Source organism: Nematolebias whitei, chromosome 7 (assembly GCF_014905685.2).
Source record: "Nematolebias whitei isolate Nwh7 chromosome 7, NemWhi1, whole genome shotgun sequence".
NCBI classification, from domain to species: domain Eukaryota; kingdom Metazoa; phylum Chordata; class Actinopteri; order Cyprinodontiformes; family Rivulidae; genus Nematolebias; species Nematolebias whitei.
The window spans coordinates 33956448-33977188 of NC_056504.1; the positions used below are offsets into that span (position 1 = coordinate 33956448).

General features: G+C 38.4%; 1 protein-coding gene across 1 annotated transcript in view; it reads right to left on the reverse strand.

Annotated features, from left to right (window-relative positions):
* kif5ab (kinesin family member 5A, b) overlaps positions 1-20741 on the reverse strand; it is a 104554-nt gene that overhangs the window by 51142 nt on the left and 32671 nt on the right. The window contains exons 2-12 of the mRNA XM_037679817.1: positions 19868-19955; positions 16953-17026; positions 16530-16634; positions 15656-15704; positions 14520-14575; positions 12481-12568; positions 12166-12290; positions 9284-9388; positions 8134-8282; positions 7028-7176; positions 835-1061 (exon numbers count right to left, since the gene is read on the reverse strand). Of these exons, the coding sequence (XP_037535745.1) occupies positions 835-1061; positions 7028-7176; positions 8134-8282; positions 9284-9388; positions 12166-12290; positions 12481-12568; positions 14520-14575; positions 15656-15704; positions 16530-16634; positions 16953-17026; positions 19868-19955 (1215 nt within the window). The remainder of the gene's footprint in view (positions 1-834; positions 1062-7027; positions 7177-8133; positions 8283-9283; positions 9389-12165; positions 12291-12480; positions 12569-14519; positions 14576-15655; positions 15705-16529; positions 16635-16952; positions 17027-19867; positions 19956-20741) is intronic.

Here is a 20741-nt window from a genome sequence, read left to right on the forward strand (position 1 = left end):
GAACATTGTTGACTCCAACAATTATTTTTATATATATATATATATATTTTGGAATGACTCTCAGTAACTACTACACCAAATTTTAGCTCAATATTTGTGAAACTGGTTAAGTTAGAAGCATTTTTGCATAAGCTAATTTCACTTAGCCATGGCGGTCATCTTGGATTGGGTTGATGTGGTTCCCGAAGTTACGTAGCTGTAGAGGTGCATCAGACAGGTACTTTTTGGTAGTTTCAGTAAAATTCATCCCGTGGTTCATAAGACATGTTTCTAAAGCAAATACACACAAGTGTGCACACACAACACAGACAAAAACCTTATGACCTCTCACCTTTATCAAAACAATCATGTGTAAACCAATGCAAAAAGAAGCTGCATTCATCCAGAAATGCTCCACGTAAGCTAAACTAAATTATGAAGGTGTATGTGTCACAACACTACTCACGCTTAGGCCTTTAAAAAAAAAATCATTGTTTTTGTGATTTATATTGATCACAACAATACAACAATTTTTTGTTCTATAAATGCTGTTTCTCCACAGTTTATAATTAAAAGCCAAATGATAAAAGTGTTGTAAAGGCACTTTATAATACAGAACCATAATAATAAAGGTAATGTATTAAACAAATTAAATGTTCTGTAAAAGTGACACAGCTCATTTGCTAGCGATATACTTTCCTAAAGAGTGCTACTGCTACATTAGTCACCAACTAAATGCTCTCATGAATAATACATGTTTAATAAACTCTTTGTATTCATGTGTGCACACGGCTGCAGCCGTGGTGTGTAATCAGCTCCACATTCATTCACGCATGCTTTTCCTGCATTCGTCACCTTATCATCCAGCTGTTTGTAAAGCTTGCGGATCTCCTCCTCGTACTTGTGCCGCTCTTCCTCAGAGATGTGGACCACGATGGAGGAGGCGATAGAACAAGGGCTGCAGGGAGTGCACGGGGTGCAGGGGCTGCTCAAATCAAGAGGCAACTGCTCGGAGTCTGGAGAAGCGAAGGGAGTATCTTCTGATTCGTCACTCAGGTGCCCAAGAACAGCAATGTTCTCACCTAAAACAAGGGACAAATAATTTCTTTAATTTTTGTCAATGTGTTGCCCTTGAGTTGAGCACATGCACCCCCAAGGATTGGTGCATGAAAAGGGATTATAGTTTTATCTTCACATGTCCTTTACTTACTCCTAAATGCATTTCATTATCAGGTTTGAGACTTTTAAGAGCCGTGAAAGTCATTGTTTTCAGCACTGAGTGAGCAGCTTCATTACACTACACTGTAATATCACTGTAAGTCTAAAGTCTGATATGATCTTTAAACATCCAGCTGTAAACTGTCAGAATTAACTTTTTTTAATTAAACAATCAGTGTTTATCTGTAAAACCTCCTGAGATAACTTGTGCGGTGATTAGAAAATTAAAATGAACTGAAAATAGCTTAAAAGCACAGGAGTTGTCCCGGTGGCGACTCTGGATTAGATTTTTTTAAGCTTTCCTCGCTCGTTAAAAAGGTTTATGATTTGCCTCTAGGAATAAATGCTGAAAAATGGGAATGCAAAGACTTTATCAGATTATGAGGAACTGAGATCTTCCAAGTTCAAGTAACATATTAACACCAGATTAATTTAGATTAACTCTAAATTGAGACCAGCTGGATAATTCCACACCAAAACCAACAACTACATAAAAACCTGCCCTGGATACCAAAGTCCTTTCTAGGTTTGTATTATTTTTCCTAGACTTGTGTTATTTATGTCAGTCGAAGGGGACCAACTTCCCAGCTCTATATTTCTATTCTCTGCTTGCTGTTGAGTGGCTTTTTGTGATTCACAGTTCACATCCTCGTCATTTATGCAGCCTCTAGCTGTCTGAAGCTAGCTGTTTTAGCTCCTGTCACTTTGAGCATTTAGTGGACTGGAAGTAGAGGGCTATTTATAATATACACGGTTTCATGAAGACGCACCGTCCAGTTAGTGTAGCTCAGCAGCTCCACTCTTTGGAGTTTTAAAGCTTATAGCTGACCCTCAGGGGTGGAAGTAACAAATTACAAATGTTCACATTACTGTAATTAAGTAGATTTTTATTTTGGGTACTTGTACTTTTATGAGTATTTATTTCAAGTGTGTAATTTTACTCACACTTAAGTACAATTTCGACCATGTAATCTACTTCACTACTTTTAAAATCAAAAGTTGCTACTGAGTACGGCCGCAATTTGAATTAATATCCAAACCGTTCATCTGCATCTTTGTAGCCAACAAGGCTCCCAGATCGCGAACACACCAAGTACCGTAAGCAAAGGACAACTCCACAGAGCATATGTGTCAAACTCAAGGCCCAGGGGCCGAATGTGGCCCTCGTTGACATCTTGTCTGGCCCCCAATTTGATATTTTAAATATAAAATACTTATCACTTAAATTGTTTAGGTAATATTTGATTATGATGTCAAAAGTGCAACAGAGATTGTCAAATGAACCCAATCAAACTTTTGTTGAGGAACCTGCAACCAAGAAAAGATGCTGGGTATCTGATTTGAGTTAATGTAGATTCTGAAACCGGCCCTTAGTGTTGGATAAATTAAAAAATGTTATCATTTTAAACTGTTTTTAGACTTCTTACTATTTTGTTTAAAACTCCAGCCGTGTGAACTGAAGTCCAGCTGAAACCCCAAACATCCAGAGTTTTGTTCTCAGCTCATGTGCGTGTGTGCTGAGACCACAGACCTTGGGTTTTAAACAACCATGGCTGTTATTTAGTTCTGACCTTGCTACTCTGCTATCCTGTGTTCGCATCAAACTGTCTGTTAGTAATCATATTTTGTGTCTCCGCTGCATCGGAGAAGTTTGTATTTGCTGATTTGTGCCTTGTTTCCCCTCCACCTAATAAAATACGAGCGTCACAGTCGGAACGTCGGACTTCTTCTCTTGACGTTTGGTCGAGCAAGAACTCCCACCTCTGCAGAGGGCCTTTTTTTAAGAAACTTACACTCTGTCTTGTGTGAATTCTTTACAAAGGTGTTATCAGGAGAATAACCCTTTCAAATGTGTTATCAGGAAACAACCCTTTCACTTAGTTTGAAAAGGATTTTAATTTTGGCCCCCTTTTGTAAGTGAGTTTGACACCCCTGCCGTAGAGTAGAGAGTCATTTATGGACCGAAGGTTTAGAGAAAAAGCCAAAATGGAGACAGTGGACAACACTGTCAACAGAGAAAATGACGAGGTAAAGGCTGAGGACGAGTGTCCGTGGCCGTACCTGGAGGAATGTTTCATGTACAGAGGTGAAAAGAAGACAACGTCCAGATGCAAACTTTATTTAATCTCTACGGTGACAGCAGCTTCAGCATATAATCTCAGAAATCATATTGCAGTATACGAGGTTTTACAGCTGTATGATTTGCTTTTTTATTGCTTGTATGTGTATGTTATTCATTTGGCTAAGTATGCAAAGAGCTTAAATATTGTCACTGCCATCAGTTTGCCTGGTACTAAAATAAGACGGAGCTTCTGAGTGTCTGAGAAATGTACTTTGAATGTAGCTGTTACATACAGTAAATCAAACTGAATGCCTTCTAATGACAACACAATAAAACATCAACTGGTTAAAAGGTAATTAAAGCTCTGAGTAGTTTTTGAGAAGAGTACTTTGTACTTTTACTTAAGTATTTTTTTTACAACACCAGTTCTTTTACTTGTAACTGAGTACAATTTAAGCAGTGTAACGGTACTTGTACTTGAGTACAAATTTTCAGCACTCTTGCCACCTCTGATGACCCTTTAGAAAGCTTTTTACAGATTTTCTGATCAGAGATTTGTTGCAATCTGTTGGCTTCTTTAAATGAGCTAAATGAGTTCACAAATCATTTTTATAAAGCTATAACGACATTGAACTCAGCTGAATTGACCGAGACTGAATTGGCCCAGTAATAATTGTTTGCACTTGTTTCCCATTTTATAAAGTGCACTGAGAGCTATAAAACAGAATTCAGATAAATATGAGTCCTACTTGCGTTTTGGCAATGGAGCTACCTTGAAGACCATAAAAATTATTATCAGGCAGAAATCTCTGCATGAGACGGTTGTTATTTACTTTGGGCCAGTCTTGACTAAAGAGCTGGGTAATGTAAAACAGGATGGAGGTCAACAGCAGTCACCTCGGGGATTTTCTGAAATGGCCTGCGATGAACAGTGAGAGGGAAATTGGAGCGAAGATGCCATCAAAATGATTTGCCAAGAAACTAAAAGCACCAAGTTCTGAGTACAACAGAGAGGAAGAAAGGCAGGAGTGAGGGAAAAGGCTGGTGCAATAATAAAGAAAATGATTTCCACTGATGGACACTAAGGGAAGATGGGCTTACAGTTCATTTACATTCAGGCGAGTTTGATTCATGATTTGAATGTCGACGCATCACAACCACTGAGAGCCCTGACATTTGAAGTCCGGCAGACGAAAACAGATCTAAGTGCATGAGAGTGAATTATTAAAAAGTAAAGAAGTGCGCCTCGTGCACTTGTTTCTTGGGTGCGCACTGAAACGTGTGTCTGCGGTGTGACATGTGACAAGCCACTTTATGTAATGACCTTTCTTTACATGCGATGGACCCGTGTCGGTGTGATAAAACATGGAGATTCGTTGAACATAAATTTGGCCACAGTGACATTTTTAGTACAACGTGATGGGAAATCCAATTATACAAAGTGTATTAAACATAAGTCTGATAAAACACACACACACACACACAGGTAGCAGGAAAGCAGTGTTTATGTGTTTTGGGCACAAGTCCAACAAGTCTGTTTGGCTGTCTTTTCCTCCTGTTTCTCTGCTGACAGGTATTCAGATCAGATCAAAAGAGGTAAAGTCTGCAGCGATGTGGAATAAAAAGTAACGTCTGCCAGCTGCTGAAAAATTCATTTGTTAGAATGCTTCATCCTTAAAAAAGAATGGTTTACTTTGCGGAGGCAGTCTTTTCCTGAACCGTCTTCAACACCAGTTATGACTAAAAGCATTACGCAATATCTTTATTGTTATTGTTAATATTCTTGTACATTTTACTCGTGTGTCTCGACCTGCGGCTTTCAAGCCACGTGAGATTTATAGTCAGTTTGAAAAGGCTCCCAGTAACTTTGATCAAAAGTAACGAGAGCCTCCTGAGTTTTTTTTTTATTGTATCTTCTTGTGACAACAGGTAAAGATACCTTTAGCAATTTATTTGTCCAAATACATTGTATTATGTTTCATTCTGTAGCAGAATGACACTGGTAACCTGGGGTTCCTTTATAAACTAATTATTTAGCAGCGATTAGCAGACATATCAATGATTATAACTGTGTAACACACCTTTCCTTCATTTCAGTTGCATATTTAGTCAAATATGGTCTAAATTATGTTTAAAATACAGTGATCCATTTTACTGTTGAGCTAGTAGTTTCTTTTATTTAATCCCTACTTTGAATTTTGCAAATGTCTGACATATGTTTGTATTTCACTCAAAATCAACAAGAACATTTCAACAGAAATTGCAAATAACCTGATTGTAAGACTTTAGGAAAATGGTTTGGACTGACAAATTACTCAGAGAAATATAGAAATAAAGACATGCCTCTATAATAAAAATCCTACACTACTTTAAGCATGTTAAAGAAATGAAGATTTTAGCCTTTTGAAGACTTTTAAATGTGACAAATAATCAACAATGACCTCATGCTAATTTTGTGTTTAGTATATTTAATTTAAACATAATGATGCAACATTAGGATGCATCATAAAATTTGTAACATCCCAGTAACAAAACAGTTGTTTTACTTTTTTATTATTTCTTGAAGTCAGGATAAAAAAACAATCACTTTTTGCCATTTAACTGATCCTCTGGAGATCAAGAACTGGGGGCAGGGATGTGTTAACATTCAAGACTCTTGTTCAGGGTTAGAGTCGCAGCAAAGACAAAATATAAGAGTTTGACCTGAAAGCAAGGCGCCCATCTGCTGCAGAGATGTTGCACTGCAGCTTAAATTGCACTCTGACTCATGGCTTTCCAACATCCAGGGAAAACAAATTACTGTGGCTGAAGTGTTCGTGGTATTTCACAGCTTCTATTTTTATTTATATTTTGCACAGTTTCACAGCAGTCCATCCAGAAGCCTGCAATATATTTAATAGTGTGAATGCTTATGAAGCAGTTTCAAAGAATCATATATCAAAACGTTCAGCTCTTCCAGGACAATCCTGCTATGACTTTTGGTATTGGAGCAGCTTTACCTTTTTGAAATATTTAGCCTTTTGTGCCATTTTTCCTCATAGACAATGAACTGAGCTCATTTTTCATCCTTCAAATCTTTAGATCTATTTACAACCTTTTACTGCTCCTTTCACATTTTGTTCTGGTTCAGCTTCTCTCAGCTTCCTTGGGCAAATTAAAACATTTTTTTCTGCTATTTTCAGCTATTTTCAACTGTTTTGTGCTCCTTTCAGATTCTTTCTGCTAACTACAACATTTTTGTGATTCTGCTAATTTCAACTTGTTTCTGCAAGTTTCAGCATTATCTCTAATTCAGCTACTATATAGCTGTTTTTATGCTAATTTAAGCTTTTTCAGTTAATTCCACTTTAAAAAAAAAATATATATATATATATTTTAGCTCATTTCAGGTCTTTCCGCTTCTGGTAGTTTAAGCTTCTTTCTGCCTTTTCAGCTACTTTTCAGTTACTTTTGCAAATTTCAGCATTTTTATATAATTTCTTAATTTTTGTGCTCATTTCTGCTTATTTAAACCAAATTCTGAAAATATGTGTTCTTTCTGCTTTCTTCTGCTAATTTAGGCTTGTTATTCAATTTTAGCAACATTTCAGCATTTTTTTTAGCTAAGTTTTTCAGCAAGTTCCTCTGCAATATGCATTCGTTCACACTGCATTTTGGCAGGGAACACAATTTCTCTAGTCTGACATTTAACACAGCTGCCACTTTCTCAGATTCCTGGTAGGAAATGATAATTACATGTAAACTCAAAAGATCTGCGTCAAATATTACCATTCCTCCAGCAGGTCAGTTCAGATTCAAGACGCTGGATAGTCTCCTTCATTGACCTGTTCTTCTCCTTCTCCTTCTCGTACTTCTTCTTCCACTGCTCTGCTGTGAGCTCCAGATTCACTGTTACCGTGTTCCTAATGGTCTTGGCTCTAATTGGAGGGAGACAGCAGGAGAAAAGAAGGAGCGAGCGTGACAGATTAGGATGGAAAGGTAGGAGGAGAGTGCAAAAGTGGAAAAGATACAGGAAAAAAAAAAAAAGAGGAAAAGGAAAGTGTGACGCTCAGGCTATGGCTGCTCATTGAAGATGGTCCTGCATCTCATTAATTGGTATGCAAATTGGGTTTTAGCAAACAGAGTTTGGCGGCACAGAGGAAGAGGAGGAGGCTGCAGGGTCCTCAGTGCAACAGACCGCTTGAAACAGTCACACTGAAACATAACGATTGTACAAATTCTAAGATGATGGAGTGTCTTTTTCTGCTCTTATCATTGAAAAGAAGCACTCATTGTTATGAAGCCATGGTGCTCAGTGTCTGCTACTTAATTTCACACTTCACCGAGAGAACAATGTGTTCTTAAACAAGAGATTCCTTATACCAGCAAGACAACTAACCTTATCTGAGAAATTCTCACCAAATTAGACTTTAGATGAAATGTTGTGTGTACGGCACAACTATCAAATATCAGATGTTTTTCAGATTAAATTGGTTGTGAACATTTGTAAACACAATTTTTTTTAATTGTAAACAAAACACAGCACTTAATTCAAAGAGACGTTACATTCTGGGTGTTTTAATTTCTATTAAAATGACAATAAATTTGTGTTTATACTTCATCTTTTTTCTTATTCAAATGTGTGTCGCACCCTTTATTCTGGATTTTGTCCAAAATTCATAGCAAGAGAATCAAAACACAACAATTTTTCTGTTTCTTCGAGTAAGACGTAGTGAAAGCTGGAAAGCGGACCACATCTTGCTAATTAGATTTGAAGAAGGAGCCAGCAGCTGTGTGTGGGTCGAGGCGACGCTGGAGCGATTGTAAACCAGTCGAAGGCGCCGAGTGTGTCGTCGTGCAGCAGCTCAGGGCTACTTTACACAGATTCACGTTACCGTTGGCCGAACATCAGCGTGGATTTGGTCTCGGTGTCGTTGTAGCTGGAGGGGGAGCAGCAGATGAACATGGTGGTGCGACAGTTCCCGCCAAGCGAGTCCTGAAGGATGCGAGTCATTTTGCTGTCACGATACGGCACGTGGGATTTCTACAAAAGGAAGGATGGAGTTTCACGATTGAAAAACGAGGCACAAAAAAAGACGGAGAGGTAGATAAGGCTCAAAGACGTTCTGAATTGCTGCTCCACCATGCCTTCCTTTGAAATGTGTGTTGTAAGCAGCAGCGGAGAGGAATAAAAGAAAAGACTGCTCTATTTCTGCCACATCGTTCACAGAATTACTAGTTTAACCTCTGAAGTGTGCTTTAAAGAGTGCGGCCTTGATCGGTGGATAAGGAATGAATGTTTTTCACACGCTGGTGAAGCTTTTATAATCTGTCAGCCCTTCCAGTAGGTTTATGAGTTCTCTGAGCTTTATTTAAGAGGAGATGGTAAACGTTTAATATGAGGGCCCTCAGAGGACCACAGCATGGGGGACAAATGGATCGTATTACAACTGCCACAGCACAGAGACTCATTGATTAAACGGGGCAGAAAACCAGCTCACGTGTCACTGATTTGACCCGAGAGTCAAAAGTCCCCTTTTTTAAACCTGGTGCATAGATTAATGTTCATGCATGATAAGTTAAAGATTATGGCTCTGTTAAATAAAATATGGAGCCGTTAATATTTCATCTAGCGTGCCTAATCTATGCTGTTAGCTTTGCACTCTCGGTGACAAAATATAAAACATTCCGACATAAACTAGTTCACTTTTAACCTCATTTTTAGTCTTTATGTTGAACTATTGTACCTGCAGTTAAGAGGTAAGATAGTAATATTAACTATTTCTAATATTAGAATTAATAGACCTAAATGGTTCATTTAAAGTAGGCTTAAGGATTTTCCATAACTGCCTGGATTCATAGCACTGGTGATGTAACTGATTTTAAATTATACTATATTTGGGTTGCTCTAACACTTCTGGCCCATTGTTCACCTGGTTCAGACAACAAGCATGAGCTATCTGTTTAAGACAAATAATGAAGAAGGCAGGTCTTTAGACAGCTTCCGACAGATTAAAGGGAGTGCAGAACATTTTTCCACCGTACCGTTCCTTCAGCCAACGCTGAAATGACGTTCCCCAGTGCCGACAGGGACTTGTTGATGTTCTTGGCCTCATCCAGCACCGCTCCCTCTGCACCCGTCTTACTGACCTGACACAAATACACAAAGATGAGACAATGCGCCTCATTATTTAAGTATAATTTCCAAGGCGCATGGGAAAGGTGTCACAAAAACAGGATTTGGAAAAACAAGATGTTAACCTTATCTCTCTGTGTGTAACAAAGACTGGTGAAAGCTTTTATATAACAAGCAGACAGGACTTGTAAAAATCAGCATCAGGAGGCCTTAGAATGAAAATGACAGCATGTATTGATGGTCACTTTTAAAAAAATTCATTCAACCTTTATTTATACAGGTTAATCCCGAAATCCGACTGCCTGCTTCGGATCGAATGAGAAAAACACACCGCTGAAACCACGGAGCTCGAATGTCCAACGTCCAACGTAAAATTAACTTCACCGCGGTAAATGGACTGTACTTATATAGCGCCTTTCTATCTTATTTCAAGATACTCAAAGCGCTTTACACTACAATCTGTGCCTCATTTACCCATTCATACAGCACTAGATCTCTACAAAGCTAATTGAACAAATCATTCTAATGAGACTAATCAGTGCTTTAGATCACATTCATATACCGATGGGACACACATCAGAGGCTATGAGGGGTTCATTGTCTTGCCCAGGGACACTTCGGCATGTGACTGCTGGTGGATTCGAACCCCCAACTCTCGCATTGGAGGATGACTGCTCTAACCACTCAGCCACAGCCACCCGGTAGAGAAATGAGGCTCCAGCAGAGCACCAACAGTTAAGAAATTATTAGAAATTAGAAAAAAAAAAGTTATTTATTAACTGATTAAATCATGTTTTAGACCACTTATTGCTAGCAAATCTATTCTGACCCAAAGTGCAGCCATGACTGGTTCTGAATGAGGCTTTACAGCAGACAGCCACTCCCCTCTCTTCAAGGTACTGCGTACCGGTACAGAATCTTTTAGTGGTACGCAGTACTGGACCGTACCATCTTACTTTCACCCCTGGTTGTGACATTATATTCTGTTGTCTGTATTGTTCTGTTGGTACAGAACCTCGTGCGAGTGAAAGGGGGTGGGTGTGACAGTGGTAACACAAAAACATGTAGTTAGCAATGAGTCATGTTATCACTTGGATTTGAACCAGTACATTTTGCATCCAATAAAAACAAAGATGTTAACAAATAAACTGGAAAGTATTCTGGCAATTTAGTAATATTTCCACAGTTGTGGTCTTGACTGGTCTTGAAATAAAAATCCCGAGTCCTCAATGTCCGAGATCGAGACAAGACTGAGACCAAATGTGGTTGAGTCCAAGACAAGACCAAGACCATCAAAAAGTGGTCTTTACCACTTTTTGATGGTCTTGGTCTTGAGACCGGTCTTGAGTACTACAACATTAGTATTTAGCGTATATCTTAGCTCTTTTAGCATACCATTTAGCGTTCATTTAGTGTATATCTAAGATCCTTATATGCTATTTGTTTTTATACTTTATATTTTTGTTATTTTTGGGTGTAACTGGGACACTGAGTACATAATTTAGTTCCACCTCATGTACCACATGTGATAGAAATTACAATAACTTGAACCTGAACTTGAAAATCATGGTTATTACCCAGGCATTGCTAACACGCACCAATTAAAAGAAACCAACACATTATAAAAGCAAGCGCTATAACACACACACATTAACAGGCACTTAGTTACAGTCAACTGCTACAAGGAGCAGGAAAAACAAACAAAATATGTGGTAGACAGCATACAGCAGAATAAAGAGTGCAGTTTAATGGAAAATATGTAAACTTTAATAAATAAATTATGGAAGGTAAAATGTTTTAGTTGAGTCAAAATTAGGCTTGTTGGGAAAACTGTAAATTGACTTTTTGCCATAGATTTTTTAAATATTGAATTAGTAAAAATTTAAAGACAGAGTAATTTTTTTTTCCAGAGTAAGTTCAAAAGACATCAGATGAAGTTTGACTTCATGAAAATGTCTCCCAGAATGTTAGTTTTAGTAGGAAAGGCAAGTCGTCCAGAGCCGTGATCGTCACGGGATCCAATTAGAGCCAGATTAAAAGGATTTTAATTATAGCAGAGAGAAAGTTGTCCCATCAAAGCATTTTCTAAAGCGTACAACATTTTCCTGTTTACTCCCAGCCGTGATACTTTGTACCAAACCATAAGATGTTGGCGGAAAAGATCCACTTCTCTGTTGTCCCACAAGACAACTTACAGATGCACCATCAGCACTTAAAAGCAACAAAACACAGCTGTCAGCATCTGTCCAGAGTATACAGGTCTCTGCTCCTCTCTGGGAGCACTGTTCCATATTTTCCTATACTGCTATCCAAGAGCTAGAAGATGTGAGAGATGTGTCTCTAATGTATTTTCCCCAACTACTTCAGAGTGGGACATCTTTTCTGTCCATGGGGTAAACTGGCTCAGGTTCCCTTCAAAATAAACTTCGGAGAAGAAGAATCCTTTGGAGCTGCAAATATGTTAATGTTTCCCAGTTGTTTTATTTGTTTGTGTACATTTCTTTGCAATATATTTTTCAAAAAATAAAAACAACTGAATTTTGTAAAGTGATCAAACACAAACTCTAATGTTATGGACAAATGATGGACTAATTAACACTTGAAAAATAAAACTTAGTCTTTATGGTTCCACAATGTCCAACATAAATCTGTTCACTGGGGAAGAGGTTGAGATATCTTTAGGGTTGGGAGACTAAAACAAGTTGTTTATCTAGTTTTATCAATATCTAAAAATAAATCTGAGTTTCAAAATCTGGTTTAAGAGTTTTAAAGTCTATCATTGTAATCTTACCTTCTCACTTCCGGCTAAGTCAACGAGGTACAGCTTCCCGATCAGCTTCTGCTCCGTCTCCACGTTTTCCTGTTTGATGTTTATGAGGAAGATGCTGTGACTGCGGGAACTGTGTTCATTCATGTCTAGAGCAAAATATGAAAAAAGAAGAAAAAAAGATGACTGTCTTTTTTTTAAATTTATTATAATTTAATTCACTTACAAACAGAAGAAATCAAAGATTCTCACTCTGCATTTTTTTTCCCACTGAAAATATGTTTGACATTAAGTGTTGGTGAGTGTCTGACCATCAGGAAGATCAACGATGTGACTCACTGGTGACAGCGACGTGACGGTTGGCCTTCCCCTCATCTATCACATCCATCACCTCCTCTGGACTGGTGACGAAGCGCTCTGTGCAGCCCTTAATACAATACAGAAGTTTATTACATTAATATATGATGTCTTACTCACTTCAGCTACTTATTATAAGCTGTTTGGTTAATAGTCCTTATTACCAAACAGACCTCTTTTAGAAATGGTTTACAAATCACTGACTGTTCTTTTACTGACTATGGCGTGGAGGTAGGGAGACGCAGTTCTCATCGCAATGTGTACAAAAAAGTGTACTTGGATGTTCTGGTTGAGTTGTTTTTGTATGCAGCTGCTTATCTGTTATAAAGGTGTTATCTCAGTAGGCTGTAAATGTTAGAGACTAGTTAGCAACTCATTTTTAACTCAGTATCACAAGTAATTTCTACTTCTGTTGCAGTCTAACTGAATTCTGAGTATTTGGAACCAAGGGACCAGCAGGCCGTGCAGGTTGTTTCCACAGCCAATTTGTGAAAATCACACCTTATTTTTGTGTTTACGGCTTCAAAAACTGTCATCTGGGCTGTGCACATTGTTTTGTTGTCCACCTCTGGCCACGTTGTACAGACTTTGGCAGCTGCTCCAAGGTTTAGGATTTGACCTGTTGAACTACACTTATCACACGATTTGGACCAGTTGTTTTATTAGACGTGGACATGTTTTCTATCTGAGGAGAGCCCGCGGCAAAAGATAAAATAAAACTCAAACTCTCTTGAGATGGTTCAAGATGCCTGCAATGACTCTGTGAGTCACTCAGAGTTTGTCACACTTTTTTTTTTTTATATGTTCAAGTTCAAGCATCAAGTCTACGGTTCCTCTACAACTCAAGCAAGGAAACCAAGAACCCCTGAAAATATCAAGAGACATTCTGGAATGAATGTTCACCACGTGTGCAGTCGCAGCCTGGTGGAATACAAGCTTAAAGCTACTATCTTACTGATTTTACCTTTAACTTTCAACTCATATCAGGGCGATTGAACAAAACTGTTCAGGGATGCACAGTTACTGAAAGCCAGCAGCTCAGGGGCCGGACATCCAGCCGTTAAAGTCATTATGTAAATAAACCAAGTTTTACAATGAGCTGTTATCTTTTAAATTTGTTTGTTTTATTGCATTGAATCATAAATGCAATAACAGAACCCAAACCCAGAACCCCCCATCCCCCACCAAAATAAAATTCTATTATTAGTTTTTATGACCTCATTAATGGGCCGGACTGAAGTGATCCGGCCTGTGGGCCGCCACTTGAATAGCCCTGACATATATGAAGGATTTCAATCTTATCATCTCTGACAGAAAATGACAAACTGTATTTTCCACTAAAGTGCAACAAAGTGTGAACAAATATAAAAGCCTTGCTAACTGCTAATTTATATAAAAAATTAAAAAAAAGAGTTAGATTAACGAATAATTGCTAAGAACTAATGAGAGGATTTGTTGATCACTTTAATGTGTTTAATGCTGTAAGCCAACATCCAGCAAATGCTTCCTGAGACTGAAAACAAAACCGTTGCTGTTTGTTGCTTAGCTTGGCTATGCTAACACGCTCCTTACTGAGTTCAGCTTGAAGCTCCCCAAAATAAGATTCATGTTAATCACCTCATTGGTAGCAGAAATAATAGTTTTAAGGCACAACTGCAGTTAAATGCAGCATCATCTTTTCATCAAGAACATCATATTAACTAAAACATGGCTTTTGCAAATAAACTAAGGACAATTTTCAGTACTAAAAACATGTATAAAACTGTATGAATGTCACAGTTTTATAGCTGCTTGCTTTAGTTTACCTTGTGAGCGTGTGAGTGCAGGGATGAATAAACAAGGACAGAGTTTCAGGGCTAAAAACTGAGTGTGACGGGAGAGTAAAGTGATGGCACAAGCATCTCGGCCTCTTCGCTTCCAGCACCCTTTGATTTATGCTTACACCTTCACCAAGAACAGCATTACAATAGAGAAAAATTATAATCTGCTGCCAAGCTGGATTATATCTGGAGTTGACTCACCTTCACATAAGGAACTCTGTATTTGTCTTCATGCACTGACAGGTTGTTTTTAGTCACTGAATGCATGAGGGGAAAAAGAAGAGAGGATCATTTTTTATTCAAGGTATTACTCGTTGTGTGTGTGCGTGTGTGTGTGTGTGTGTGTGTGTGCATGTGTGTGTCTAGGGCTCTGTGAACTAATCATATTCCCTTCAAATTTGTGAGTCAGCCTCTGTTTATGTTGCATTAAACAACATTATAGAACTGCACTCTCTTTTAAATCTAATACATTTTTGACAATATCATGGAGAGGTTAAACACATTCCTGCAAGTTTGAGTGGACAAAATATAGTGTTTGCAAAAAACACACCCTCACACTTCTGTATTTATCATTTCTAATGGTCCTGGTTTGCTGAGAGAAATTTCACTGCAAAACAGTATTAGGAGTTTTTTTGGTTTTTTTTAAGAGAAGTTTTGTTTGTTTTATGACCTTGCTATTTCTCCCTCAACAACTTCTCCTTCTGGGAGTGGTTTTCTGTTTGCTGCCTTAATTTGTCTAGCTGGTAGTTGACGTTTTTATTGCTCATGGTGTAAATGTTCTTCCGCCTCTAACTCTCCTGCATACAGATGGAGGTTCAGATCACTGGGTCCATAAAAGAAGTAATCCCAGGATAGCTGAATACAACTCTTGATCCAGGGCTCAACGCAAGTTTACACAGTAATTATTTCTTAGTGATAAGACTATACGACCAGCAGCGTGTAAACAAATGACTGGGACAGATCGGCAAAGCCATGTGATAATACATAAAGTTGTTAATTTTAGTTTAATTAAAGTTAATCAATCACTTTATAGTTATTTCATTTAACATTTTTGTCAATACAATGCTTTCATAGCTCATTTCTCCTGAAAATTTTAACAATATTGAAATAAGTCTAGTTTTAGAATATGTTTGAATTACGATGGACAAAAATAAACACTAAAGGCAGACTCAAGCAGTGGCTCGAGTTTAATTACTGCCTGCCGTCCACTTCATATGTAGCCCCTGATGCTCCTGAGTGTAACTGTGAAGCTTTAAATCCTCATCTGTACAACACAGAACTGTGCAGGGTTATCAAAACGTGAGTACTGTTCTCACAGCTTCAGTGCATACACATACCATCCAGCAAGTCCCGGATCTTTTCCATGTAGATCTCAAAGTACGAAACCTGTAAAAAATTTAATGAAATTTATTTATTTATTTTTTTAAAAGCTAAAATCATAGAACAGCTGATTTGCAGGAAGGCAAATAGAAAATCAAATTGTGAGTACTGTAGTCCCTCGTTTATCTCGAGGGATCCGTACCCTGAAGACCCACGATAAGTGAAAAACTGTGAAATAGGAATAGTACTACAAGTAGTAAGTAGTTTATTTATATATGTATATATAAAGGCATTTTAAAGCCTTCCCACACTCTTGCAATCTTCTAAACAATGTTTCTAAACTCTAAACGCTCTAAAAGAGTACAGAATGTCATTATTTTCCTGTCTCTGCCTCCTCTGCTCTCAGCCACTTGCAAGCGTTCTTGGCCACGCCCACTATTTTGTTCTGCACAGTGAACAGCTGATCAGCTGCAGAAGGAAGGTTATCCTGCAGTACGTGCTTCACAAAGGTGCAGCAGGTGCTAAATACTTTTAAATAATTTATTTTAAATAAAAATTCCATGCTGATCATGCGACTCACCCATCAATCAGCCAATTGTGTGTCATGTCCAGTCTTATTTTGAAAAACAGCGATTGAGCGAGTCCGCGATAAACAAACCGCAAAGTAGCGAGGGACTACTGTATTGGAATTGACATTTCATTTACTATAAGATGCTGCTCAGTACTGTAATGGTCTTTTCTCTTGATTTGAATATAATTATTGCAGTTAAATATTAGTAATAAGACACTGGTTTATTGATGCTTGTTAGGATTTTAAAATTAATTCACACAGACTGTGTGTAAAAGTGCAAATGCACAGATGAACAGTGGCAGATGAAATCGCTCACGTACCTTAATATGAAACTCCAAGTTTTCATCCATGGCAAATATGTGTTCAAAAATGTCCTGGGCGATCCGAGGAATGATTCCCATCGCCTGTGGATCATGAAGGCTCCCCTGTAAAAGGAATGAGACAAAATAAGTATAAATCTTGAATGAACCGTGGAATAAATCTTGAGCCTCGGGCAAATTGAGCAAAGAGGAAGGTTTAAAACCGGAGAACAAGGTGGATTCTGACTTGCGACAACCAGAGTTACAAAGGATGTGAGTTCCCACACATGGCTGTAGTGAAAGATAAAAAATGTTGGAAATGGGTTTACAGTACAGCCATTGTAGGTGGAGGAGGATTACAAAAATATAAAAAGGACTGTGGTTGTATGGAAGGGTGTACAACAACAGGAGGTCTTCCTTTTGAAATATTTAACACTACTATACCTCCATGGTGTGTGTTTTTCCTGAAGAAGTCTGCCCGTAGGCAAAGATAGTCCCATTGTATCCCCCAAGCACATCTAATATGAGAAGAAAGAGGAAAACATATGTTAGATGGGGGAATCAGGGAAATTTACCTGATAATGAAAAAATGGCATCTTAAGTGTCTGCATTACTGGCATCAGCTGTATAAACAAGACATGCAGAGACAAATATCTTTCACTTCTGATACAAATTGAGCCTCATAAAAATTGTACACTGCGGAGCGTATAGTATTGAGGCTTGAGTGGGTGGTGAAATACCTGTTGTGACTGTGCACAATAAACAACAACTACCTGAAGCTTTTAGCATCACCAGGAGCCACTCACCGGGGCTTCAAGCAGCTACAAATAGATTATTCTCTCCATTCATTTGGAGCCACAGGACAAACAACAATGTGTCGCCAGTTGCCGTAATAAAGAAGCACATTGTCGAACGTCATAACGCTGACAAAGACCCATAAAACCAGGCAGTAAAAGCCAAACGGCCAAAGAAAAACATCATGCTGAGAGGCTGGCAGCCACAGGTGAGCTGACCACGAACAAATCAGAAAACCTCTCAGCTGGAACCGAGCAGAACCCCGTTTCCCTCCACGTCTTCCCCGGATGCTCGGCGAATATCACAGCTCTCTGCTCAGCAGCTTGTCTTGTTCTGCTTTCACACAAGTCGGATTGAGACCAAAACAATGTGATGGAGGGGGGGAAAAAGAGTCAAAGGATAAAACCTGAGCTCTCAGGATGCAGAGGCAGCAGAAGATTAGATGGCTATAACAAAAGATATCAAACTGAGAGAAGAAAGCGTAAGAGCGAGACCACCCACAAAAAAAAAAAAGATTAAAAAGAGACAGACACTCAGAAAGACTATAAACAAGAGAAATGTCTTCTGAAACTTGGTATCTCTGATGTCGCTCCCCCTGCTTTTTTCCTCCTGACAACTCTCCAGTCTCAGTCTTCACTCAGTGCCTACACTTTGAACTTCTCCAACCTCGTGCTTTTAGCCTGTCGTGTCTTTTTATTTAATCTTCCCTCAGCCTACATGGCAATCTCCCAGCTCGTAACCAATCTTTCTCATGCTCTATCTGGAAATAGTTCAATGAAGTTCAATGCTTTGAAGAAAAACAAGATCTTAACAAGAAAGAAATGAGGTGTACAAAATAAGAAAAGAAGTAAAAAAAAAAAAAAGACTTTTCAGCTTCAGGGTGTTGGTTCGATTTGATCCAAAGCTTTCTGGTGACTACACCACTGAGCGAAAAAATATTCTGCAAGTTGAATTTTCAGGGATTCATGTAATTGTTGAACAAACATAATGCTTTCAATGAACACAAAATGTTAATAAAGCCTAAATGATGATCAAGTTCAACGTGCTATTCTTTTTTTATTTGATCAAGAAACAGTTATTTCCATAGGTTACGGTTTAATTTACACTGTTATTAAGTTTGAACGTTTAATAACTTGTTTTCAGACATTCGGAAAGCCTACAAACTACAACTGCTGTAATTTGTTCATTTTTACTTTTAAAAGAAACACAAAATGACAATAAGACAAGGGCTTGAGTCATTACAAAATAACCAGTGACTAGTTTAGTTCCTGTTTGTCAATAACTACTTGTGGCATTTTGTCAGCTTTGTTTTTTAATCTTGTTTCAGTCAACATGTGCTGCAGCAGCTTCCTAAATGATGCTCAAAGAGGTGTATTATTGTGGGGAAAAGTCCAATATCTACAAGCTAAAATGGGCAAAACCATGGCTAAAAGCTAAAGTCTGCAAAATTGTTGCTAAAAACTTCATTAGCAAGCTGCAGCTAAATGCTAAAAATATGCAAGACAATAGCTACAAACTGAAGGGGAGATAAAAAGACAAAAGACGAGACGAATGTGCTGAAAGAGATTTCAGGGAACAATGTTTTGGGGGAACTAAAAAGACCTCAATGTATTACTTTCAGATTTTTTTTTTAATAAGATGTAATAAAATTTTGTAAATAATACAACACAGTACTTGAATTGTATTCAGTAAAATACAGTTTCAGTACAACTCAGTACAAGTTTCAGTACAAGGATAAGTCTTGTTGGAGGGTTAGGTTTTAGGGTTAGGACTAAGTTATGAATTGTGGATGGGTTAGGGTTAGGGTTAGGCATGTACTGGTAATAGTTAGGTTTAGGGTAAGGGTCAGGGTTAAACTATAGAAATGAATGGAAGTCAATGCAAAGTCCCCACAAGTCACAAATGCAAGAATGTGTCTGTGTATGTGTGTGAGACCACTTGTTCTCCTGAAAAATCCAAGTGAGTTGTATGACAAGAACATGGACAATAGTGGGCACAGGTTTTTTATTTTATTTAAAACAAAATGTTACACCTAAAGCATTTAACAATTTCTGACTATTCAGTTTCAGTCAAACCTCAAAGTGTACCCTGCTGTATTTACTTCATGAACATATCATGTATTTATCACTTTAAGCCACACCCACCCCTCATTACCAAAACGTTACATCACCTGAAAATGATTAAATTCAATAACGACTCAAGGTTATGTGGTTCAGAGCAGGCAGATGGAAGAAAAGACTGAGCCAGAATGCCCATTTGTCTAAAAGTTATGCATGCAGTGTACCACTAAAGAATGCAGCATTTTAATCTAGTCATCTTCATCTAATTCACTCACGTACTTGTAGGAGGTGCGACAGCATCATGGCATGGAAATAGTTTTTTCTGCTGCTTGCGAGGAGCTGCTACTGCTACACGTGACTAAGGTGCGAACTGACAAAGTCAATATAGAGATCAAGACTGCAGAGGATGTGATAATGCAAGGTCTGCTGTCGTGTTCTCCGTCAGCATTTGTGTCAATCGTGCATCTCGGAGACGAGAGACAAAATGCCACTGATGTGACTCACCTTTGACAATCTGCTTGGCACAGGCGTTGTAGACTTGTTCCTGTGTGGTGATAGTCGGGAAGACCTGGTCAAACACGTACGACTTCCCCTGTGAATGCCAAAACAAACTGTCATCGAAGACAAAGACACTTTGCAGCCTGTTTTAGATTACTGTCAGCACATCGGCCTCTCCTGTGACTCCCTATAAAATCCAGCAGAGAAAGTTTGCACAAGGGTGTGTGCGTGAGACTTTACACGCCATTTCGATTACCAAAGTAAAACGTAAATCTATAATGGTACTATATGGAAGGAAAATATCAATATTTCTTTTAGAGAGTGAACTTGTGGTTTAAATGCTGCGTTCGCGTGCGTTGGGTCAAAACAGCAGACCTAAAAGCGTCTTTTCAAAGGTACGGCATGCATCCTTAAGTGTTTTTTATGCTACTTAGAAGTAGTGCTGCTTTTGATTAGAGTGATGCTACGCTGAGCTTTAGGTAGAAGATGGTCTGACCCCATGAAGAAAGACAGAAATTCCCTGAGACGAAGCCATTAGAGGCAGCGTTCAAGGGCTTCGAGAGTGAACTGACGCATCGGAGAGAAGAAATGGATTGGGGGAGTGGAGCAGAGCAAAGGATAGAAAATGCAGCGATGAAAACAGATGACCTAAAACCAGCATGTGGGGAAGACGCCATGAAATAAATCCATAATATAAAAAAAAAGAAATTCAAAGTAAGAGAGTTTTGAATTATTTAGCTCTAAACCAGAAACTCCTCGCTTGAATATTAATGTGGAATTTAAATGGTACCTCACCAGCAGTTTATCTGTCTGTTATTGAGTTTTAATATGACACAAAATGTTCACTCAGCCCATAGTCCAATATGGGCAGTATCATTAA